Consider the following 9,804-nt stretch of genomic DNA (forward strand, 5'->3'; position numbering starts at 1 on the left):
CTTACCCATATCCCCACTTTTTCACCTTTCACATATAATAATAATACATATCAGACAAAATGGTTTATAAACTCTGGTTAGTCAATATTCTTTGATTACTATATAAATGTACAATGTAAAAAAAATGATATAGATCTGATATTGATGTTATGCAGATATCTATTAACCAAACTTAGATAACTATTTGTGAAAATTGCTCTATCTTAGTTGTCCCTGCTATATTTTAGTGTCCAGCACCAACAAGTATTATTAATCACATGACCATTACGTTACCAGAATATTAGTAACTTTGTGATTATAGCCTAGTACATTATAACTTACAACAATTACATAACAATTCAGAGATATGTAAGTACCTAATTTTACTCTAGACATCCTTGAAATAACACAATAGGAAACTAAAAGAACTTTTAGCCCCAAAACATGAAATATTATTTGAAGAATAGAGGTGGATACTCTATTGAAAATAATAGGTGACATGGAATGTTATATATATGCCAAGAAGCAGTCAAACAAGCAACTGGATATGATTTTGGAAACTGCTTTTTGGCAAATCTTATGTCTAACCTTCATTGAAGGGACATGGAATGTTGTGGCTTAGATAGTTCTTGGCTTCTAGGTTGTAGTTTATCACAATTTTTCACCTTGGAATAAGGGGACTGTCCATGGCCATAGCAGCTCAACCAATGACAGAATTCCATTGTTAAGTTTTTACTTTGCATTTCTTTGTTATGACGGAGGTGGACAGAGTAACAGGATGTACCGGCCTGACTTTGAAATGAACAAAATGATATTCTAACTAATTTGGTACTTCTGTCATATAGTCCTAGTATTCATTTCAGTCCAAATGACTGCAAATACTATTTTATATTCATTCAATATGAATGAAATTTTTCTATTTCAGTCAAATTGACATCAATTTTTTCTATTTTTCCTAAAAATAATCTGCCAACTACGTCACCTTGCTAAAATCCTATACATGTATTTAGCTCCGTCCAATCAAATTTTAGGTAGCAGCTTTACAATTTGCAGCTCCACCAATGGCATGGCATTTAGCTGTTTTACCAATAAACGTCAAATGTTTGTGAACAGTTTTGTATTTTTATTTTGCATGTCAATATTTTGAAGCAGGTGGAAAATTTGATTTGAATGTCCTAAAATAACTTTATTCTAAAGCTACACATATAAACATAATGCATAAAACTATACACCTGAAAATATGCTGTACATGTACATGTATGCGGGTAGACTATAGCTATATCCACCAAACATTATAATATATTACTTTTGTAATATCCAAAAATACAGTACGAAATTGCAGACACGAATACTGAATTGACTTTTTCACCTTCACCAATATCAAAATTTTACTAGGAACAATGTTAACATTCAGAGTATCACCAAACAATGTGAACATAACAACCCATTCTAATGCCACATAGTGGGCCTCAGCTCCAATAGACAGAACGTCACAGAAATAATTCTTATACAATCTCCTCCAAGATTGTTGTAAATTTACTTTTTCTTCCCATTTCAAAGTATTGCATTACATGTCTAACATAGATCAAAATTCCGCATGATAATCTGACAACAGGGACAGAGAACAATACCAACTTCCTGCCACATTTGATAATCTGTCAATACCTTGTGTTTGTTACGTCAAGAGTGCAAAGAAACTGTTGATTTTCTTGGTTTTTGAAAAAGAAATGCTGAATTGGGAAAACTACCATTAAAACTGAGTCTAAAGGGAAGTCTATACTTAACAGCAGAGGGTTTCTTTTACACTATAGTGTGTCATTTCAGCACAGTGAAGCTACATGGCAAGCAGTGTAGGCATGAGTATCATCCTACCCCTGAAAATTTTCAAATTTACGACCCTCAGAAATTCTGATTGACCAGGGATGTCACAAGGCCATCTGTGGTCACAGTCTTCTACAGTGACCTCTATGGCAGTAAACTTGCCCCTCAGCATACATTAGAATGCACCATTTCAATATAAAATGCTCTAAAACTCTGCAACATGGAAGCTGGATGTCCCCGGATCCCCTACAATAGTCTTGCCTACATCACTTACAGCGACTCACCAAGAAATTTGGACCCTCTATAATGAAATCCTAGCTAAAAGCCTATAAAGAACAGAATGTTTTAAGTCTTCAAAGCAGAAAGAATCAGGCCTCTGATTGGCTCTTTGCCGCCTGTGTCTCCTCCGCCCTTCTCCGTTTCTCTGCGTTGCAGGCCCGCTGGTACAGAACCACCCCCGCGAGCACGACCATGCTGCCGAGGCCACTCAGCACCGTGATCGTGTTCCCAAACACCAGCACGCTCAGCCAGATCAGCAGCGCACGCTTTGCTGTGTTTGCCACGCTGAGAAAAAAAGTGTTTGAAAATGAAGTTTGGTAGAACATGGGATATTGTAGTTTTTTTACACAACCAATAATGCAGGGCTCTAGCCAGCTCGAAATTTTTTTCCGTCAGCCAATTCCCATTGTCGCGAAAACCGCGAGAACATTATTCCATGAGTTAGAAAGACTGAACCAAGACCTTGAAAAACAGGTTTTTAATGAGATTATCGTATGCGAAAGGGTGCCGACACACTTCATCAACAATAATAACAATAGCAAAACAAACAGTGTGTGGCTTTTACGCCCATGGACGGCATCCCCAAGCCGCCTGTAGCTTCCACCAAGGATTTTTCTCCGTCAAGGTTGACGGATTTGTTTTAAAATTTTTCCGTCACACGCAGCAAATTTCCGTCAATTGACGGAAGAACGGACGCTGGCTAGAGCCCTGCAGTAACGTCTCTCTCCTGCTTGCATTTCAATGCCTATGAGACACTTTGGATATTGGAGATTTCTGTTGCACAAACAGTTATGTACATGTCTCCCACCTGTTTCGAGGTCTATCAGACATCTTCCTCAGAGCTTCTGACTGGAATGTTGCTTCTTGTCGCTATACGTAGCCGATGTAGGAGAAGCATTAGCAAAAACACACTAGTCTGTATGAGAAAGTCAACCCCAGTGGTGAATCAAGACGAGAGGGGATACGGAATTTTGGGATTGTGTTCTTCCGCAAAAGCACCACCTACATCGGCTACATATAGCCGTGAGAAGCAACACTCCAGTCAAAAGCTCTGAGGAAGATGTCTGATAGGTATTGGAGCAGGTGAATATGTCTCCCTTACCTGTGTGTGACAGGTATGTGAACAAGTGTTCCCTTACTTGTGTGTGACAGGTGATATCCTGTGCATCAGTGTACAGGTGTTCATACCTGTGTAACACAGGTGTGTTCCACATGTTCCCTTACCTGTGTGTGACAGGTGATATCCTCTGCATCAGTGCGTAAGCCGTGACACTCTGCAGGTGGAGGGAGTTCCCTTACCTGTGTGTGACAGGTGTGAGACAGTTGTGTACAGGTGTTCCCTTACCTGTGTGTGACAGGTGATATCCTCTGCATCAGTGCGTAAGCGGTGACACTCTGCAGGTGGAAGGAGACGCCATCGAAGAGCAGCGCCATGAGGATGTGTCTGTCCAGATGTCTCCTCCTCCCCCTCCCGATGTACAGCTGCTTTAGGGGAAGATCCTGAAGAAGGACAGGCAAAACTTCAAGTATTTACGAAAATAATTTCATCAGGTTGGTACGTCATAGGCCCTCATAGGAGTTTTCTTTTACACAACCAGTTAATATTGCCTGCTGACGTTTCGATGCCTATCATCAGACAGCTTCCTCCGGGCTCCTAACTGGAGTTCTGTTTCTCGCCGCTATATGTAGCAAAAGCGCCACCTACATCGGCTACATATACTGGCAAGAAGCAGAACTCCAGTGATAATTAGAAGTTTTGAGGAAGATGTCTGATAGGCATCGAAAAGTCAGCAGGTAATATTTACTGGTTGTGTAAATTTTAAAGAAAACTCTTGTATCCTAAAACTTCAAGTGCTCATGTCCCCAATGACACTAAAGTACAACAGTTCTGGATTGCAAGCATCCATCATAAGTATTATTCAATAAACAAAGACATTTGTACAAAATGTACACCTTTCTAGTGTTACTGAACATCCAATATTACACGACGTCATAGCAAACACGGTAGCCATTTCAGAATCTGGTACATCCACTTGCCATAACTGTTCTTTTGGCCATTGGCCTGTTGGCCCAAGGCATCATGGTTTTACCCACACCTGTGTACTAAAGACAGCTTGTTCATGTTGTATAGTATCTTTGTATCATTGTCTACTTTTCTGTTCTCAGCCACAATAACAATGTAGCTACAGTTGCCTGGATGAACTGTGTAATGTGGTGTTACATTTTCACTGAATACAAAATAAAGATAGAAAGTTAGAAATTTGCGATGTGAACTTCAAAATTAACTCACTACGGCATCCTGTTTGACTGCCTGATATCTACACTTGTTTATGGATAAACAATAAGGTTTCACATGACATTAATTTTGAAAGGTTATTTTTGTTACAAGTTTCAGAGTGATTGATAAATAAATCAATAAGTAAATAAGTGATAAAATATTTGGCTAAAATGTTCATCATACAAAAATGTACATTCCAACTATGCAGAGTTTTCAACCTTGATTTTGCATAAGGAACTGATTTTTACTATCCAACTCCTATCATATATGATATACCATATTATGATGAATGCAAACTCTATGTTTAGGGAAACAAGTGCTGTTTACGTACAACAAAGAACCAGGCAGGCACCAGGAGGATGAGAGCAGCACTGCTCATGTAGAACTGTAGCTCCAAGGGTCTGCGGAGTATAGAGAGTGAATAGTTATATACATCGTATGGCCACAGCAAGAATGCAGTGAGGGTAATAATCATAAATTTGAAAATTTGTACAACTGCGCTGCTTCCTATGTGGCTCTGCCATATTAAAGATAATATAATCTACACCATAAGAAAATCCTGGCGAGAACAAGATTCAGTCTCAGATATACATGTAACACTATATAGATTCAGTTTTTGAGATATATGAAACGTAGGAATACTTACGAATACTTGTGTTTGTCATTGCTTAGCAGCTTCTTGGAGAAAACATTTTGAAAGCTGAAAAACAAAACAAAACATGCAAAGTCAGTTACAGTTTTTATGTATGTACATTTACTTATGTCCTTCATGATAGAAAAAAATTTACTGCATTGATAAATGTAACCAAGGAGGTTGAAAAAGACATGTAACCACATTGTAAGAAGCTTAAGAAGGCCAATTTCCTAAACTGAAAAGTTGTTAAATGGCTTCACACTGTAATCAAAGGTGAACATTTTCACAGCAACTTAAAAGTGAAAATTTTCTAAATTGAAGGTATGGTGAGTTTATGTTTTTTTTCATTTTCGGAAAAATAGAACCAGGCCATTCGGAGAACCAAATAACGAAATTGGTGTGGCCTAACTACATCAGGGTTAACTTACTTGCAATTTGCACATAATTTTTGAAATTTGCACGTAAAAATATTCTGAACTTGCAAACTTGCATGTTGAAAATACTTGGCCTATAGTAAAAATACTGAGGCCACGGTGCCTTTGTTTGTCTGACGGGGATCTTCACCGGTCGTCAGTAGGTGTTATAAATGATTAATTTTTTTTTTAATGCTGGCTAGATCATTGCATTTTGCATGTAAATTTGACTTGCTGTATTTTGCATGTAAATTTTTCAAATTGCACGTAAAATTTTTGCCGACTTGCAATTTTGCATGTAGCAATAAAAAAGTATTTCGATCCCTGTACATCATAGTACATGTACATGTGCATCACAAATCCCCCACTGACCATACAAACTCACCATTCCACAATGTTGGTAGAAATGGCCGCCATGAATCCGATCGTGTTAAAACTCAGCTCGCTGGACGAACAAAGCGCCAGACCCCCCATGATGGGGATGAGCGACAGCGAGACCCAGAATCCTGTCTTCTCACGAAGCATCATCCACGTGATGAGAACGGTGAACATCGGCGCCGTGCTCTTGATCGTTTCCACAAACGAAGCAGCAACGTTTTTAAGTGCTAAGAGGGCAAGAATTGTGGTCCCAAATCTGTAGACACAAGAAAATCAGACTTAGAGATGGCAGGCTTCACCCCTTTACCCATGGATGAATTGCTGCTTTACAACCCATGAATACCAACGTTAACGAACAAAATAGGAACAGTGAGAATGTATTGCAATATCTTATAACATACATTGAGGTAACACATAAAAAAGTTCAAGCTAACAACAGGTCCTTCATAATTTATATATCTTGTTTTATCTACTACTGAAAATCAGACTCAGAGATGGCAGACTTCACTCCTTTACCCATTAGGCAACCCTTTCATTTCCACAGACAAAATCAGATTTAGAAACACTGACTGAGAATGAATTGCAACACTGCACGGAGTATATCGCAAAACACAGACAAAGTGATTAATTAAGAAATTTGTATTTGTTTAACTGCCAGCTACCAAGCTTTTTGCTTGGTTGCTTGCTAAAATACATAAGCTACTAATAAAACATTTGCCTCAGAAAGCTTGCACAATTTTTGGTTTGTTGGTACATTTTTTTCTCTTTAATTAGTATATGCATTGTTGATCTATTACTTACTAAAAGAACCAAAGAATAAATCAAGACTGGAAACTGTAACCTTACCTGAGAACTCCACCTATGGTCATGTTGAAGAGGAAGTTTGGAGGTGCAGACTTCCGTCCCGGCACACGACCAATCCCGGTCTGTCCGCACGGCAATCTCAGCTGGATGAAACCGAACACCGTCGTACAGAGGATCTGCCACGCGCCCAGGAACTGTGCGTTCAGGTCCATCTCCGAAAGAATGTACTTGTTTAAGATTAACGTACAGAAGCTGAAGAAGTACCAAAGGAAGAGGAAGATGATTGCACCCTTTTCGAGGAGTCCCTTGTTTTCCGGCGGAGTGTCTTTGGACTCTACTTGCATCTGTGTGATCTTAATCAGCTCCTGCTCGTTAATGGTTAAGTGTTTTGGGTCGTGCGATTGGTGGAACATTTCCGAGTGGCTGTAACTTTGTGACACAGAGTCAAATGAATCACCCGCCACAGCGCCATCAGCTGAGTCTTCTGTAAAACTTGACCGGTGAGGTAAGCTACTGTTTGCGGTGGGATATCTCTCGCTCTCGGAGTAGCTCCGGTCCCTGGAATGTCTGACATTGCCCGAAGGAGTTCTCTTTCGTCCGTGGTCGGGTTCAAATGACCCTCTCCGCACTTCTACTTCATCTTCAATACTCACTTCTTCCATGTTGACTTATCTATATTATTGGTCAAGGAATGGTTAGACGTGGATGTGGATTTTAAGAAGTACTTTGCCTTCTCTGTTCCAACTCGTAGAATTTCTTGCTGCACGTTTGGAGGCTTTCTCACAGCTCAGCACTCAGTACCATTGGACTTTCTTCTTTGGCAAGCTAAGTAAGAGAAACCTAGAGAATAAAAACATATTTTGGTCAATTTTCTATCGTTAACTTGTCTTTCATCATACCACATTGTCAAGGTAGCCAGGCAGTGATTGGTAGTAGATCTGCATACCTAAACGTAACATGTGACATCATGACAAAAACAACAAACCACACCTCTCTGAGTCTCATATAACAAGTTTTGTTTATATATATGTAGACCTTACAAAAGTCGCTGCACTTCTTTTGTCATATCAATAAAGATTACCTGGTATAACTCAGCAGTAAACAGCAGAAAAACAACAAGTATATACTTACATTTTGTAACATGTATACTACATATAAATTATAATCATAAGCCCTTTCACAGAAGTCAGGACGCATGTGCGGCGACAGGGATTCTAGGTAATATGTCATAAAGGGGTAGGCCCACAAAAAGGAAAAGTCCTTGTTTCTATTTGCATAACAACATCGTCCAGACAAGTTTTGTTTACTTTTTTTTTGCCTTACCCTTTGACATATTACTGTAAATGCAGAAACTATTGCAGTGGTTTAATGTTTGCGGTTTTCACGGTGGACGCTTTACCGCGAACTTAAAACCACCGCGAACATTTTTCCATGGCAGTTAGAGACTGCAGTGCATGGTGCTACGGCGAACTTAAAACCACAGCGAAAAGTCTTTTTCCTGCTACCATGAAATTTAATCCCTGCGAACTTAAATGCATATACAGTACTAGTACCTAGAATTCCTGTCGCCACACATTACAAACATTAAAAGGGCTTATTTCCCATACCTTTATTTCCATTTGCAATTCTAATTTTGCCTTGAGACCTTTCTTGACATAATTGTCATTTACATTTCAAAATAGTTTGCTGTCAAACACTCCAAACATCAAGTCTGGAGAAGAGAAAATGGCAAGGAGATAATTTTGAAGCCTAGTATATCATCAGGCTACTGTATGATCGTGAGAATCCACCATATGGACCCCATATGTTAACCTAGGCAACGAATCTTCCACGTACACACCTAGCTACACTTCCGTGATGACGTCATACAATAAAACGGATTGCGTCATTTATGTCTTTCTTAACAGCTTTAAACGAAATATAAGATGCGAAAGTACAACAGAAATCCTCAAGTCAAAGAACGAAGGTTATGATATAATACACATAACATATACGATCATAGATTCATATTTTTTTTACAGACAGAAAACATGCAGAACACGATTGACAAAGAAACTGTCGACCATATCATGCAGCTTCTTAGAATAGATATCGCTGTCTTTTAATTGACATAAAAACAAACGCGTACCCAAAATACGGAAAATTACGGATCCGGGGTTAATCCGAAACAGGTGTCCGTATTGTAAACATATGGTAGCGAAGAAGGCCACGTCGACGTTTTCTTAGATCCTACAAATGACGGAAACTACGGCAGAGAAAAGCTGTAAAGACTTACCTAATGTTCTAGTGGCGCCCTGTGCTATTGTGGATCTGTCAGCTAGTCTGGCGGCATCCCGGTCCATCCAGTTGGACGACTCGGCAACCCGGAACAACAGGGCGCAGCCATCTTGGATTCTTCAACTTTAAACTTTTGACCTCAGGCGACCTCTCCCTCAATCCTTCAAGATACAATCAAATGTTTTATGGAATTTTGGCATACAAATTAAATCATTTTTATTTTGTTTGCATAAGTATGAAATCGGTTGAACAGGGGGAAAGTTGCGTCTGAAATTGTGATTTTAGTAGACTAGATTTTGGTGTCAGAGGTCAAGTTGGAACTGCCGCCATTTTTGACCCAAACAAAGAACTGCAGTGGGCCACGTGAAAAGGTGAATTTCTCTTTAATGCATTTTTAACTCCTGTCCGTGTTTGATGTGTCTCTTGGTCAGGATCAGTTTGGGAGAGATAGAAGCCTACTCATGGAGGCTTAGTTTTTAATCAATTTACACAAAACAAAGAACATGTTTGAGCATAATAATTTATGCAACCTAATCTGTTACATCAAGGAGCTTATATCATGGTTATATATGTGTGTGTGTATGTGTGTGTGTGTGTATGCAATAAGAACGTTTGTGTGTGTAACGTTACAAATTTATGTGAGTGTGTGTGTGTTATGTGTGTGTGTGTATGTGTGAGTGTGTGTGTGTCTATTTCGGTGTGTGTGTGTATGTGAGTGGACGTGTGTGTGTGTGTCTCTTTCAGTGTGTGAGAGTGTGTGACTGTGTGTGTGTGCGCGCATAGAAACCAGTGATGATGGAGAAATTTATTCAATGATAAAGTTGCGCCAAACAAAATACTTTTGTGTGATGCAACTGGTTGACTTGGCATTTTGAACCCTGAATAGTATCAGTAAATTTTACATGAATACTATTTGATAAATACCTAATCTCCAAGCAGAT

At 39.1% G+C, this 9,804-nt stretch overlaps 2 protein-coding genes across 5 annotated transcripts in view; one reads left to right on the top strand and one right to left on the bottom strand.

Annotated features, from left to right (window-relative positions):
* Positions 1–1,793: 1,793 nt before the first annotated feature.
* LOC118430571 (solute carrier family 35 member E2A-like) lies at positions 1,794–8,998 on the bottom strand. 2 transcript variants are annotated; one of them, XM_035841520.1, is made up of 7 exons: positions 8,862–8,998; positions 6,629–7,426; positions 5,790–6,038; positions 5,004–5,057; positions 4,689–4,758; positions 3,425–3,579; positions 1,794–2,364 (listed from the first exon to the last, which is right to left on the bottom strand). In XM_035841520.1, exons 2-7 carry the CDS (start codon positions 7,246–7,248, stop codon positions 2,169–2,171), a joined length of 1,344 nt encoding a protein of 447 aa, XP_035697413.1. In that variant the 5' UTR covers positions 7,249–7,426; positions 8,862–8,998; the 3' UTR covers positions 1,794–2,168. The 2 variants fall into 2 exon arrangements, with proteins under 2 accessions (XP_035697413.1, XP_035697414.1); XM_035841521.1 differs by lacking the exon at positions 8,862–8,998 and adding an exon at positions 8,715–8,840.
* A 92-nt stretch (positions 8,999–9,090) lies between these two features.
* Positions 9,091–9,804, top strand: part of LOC118430709 (transmembrane protein 201-like) — an 8,954-nt gene continuing 8,240 nt past the window's right edge. For all 3 annotated transcript variants that reach the window (XM_035841713.1, XM_035841714.1, XM_035841715.1), the window contains exon 1: positions 9,091–9,234. The gene's annotated coding sequence lies outside the window, so the exon portion shown is untranslated. The remainder of the gene's footprint in view (positions 9,235–9,804) is intronic.

Source organism: Branchiostoma floridae, chromosome 14 (assembly GCF_000003815.2).
Source record: "Branchiostoma floridae strain S238N-H82 chromosome 14, Bfl_VNyyK, whole genome shotgun sequence".
Taxonomy (NCBI): Eukaryota; Metazoa; Chordata; class Leptocardii; order Amphioxiformes; family Branchiostomatidae; genus Branchiostoma; species Branchiostoma floridae.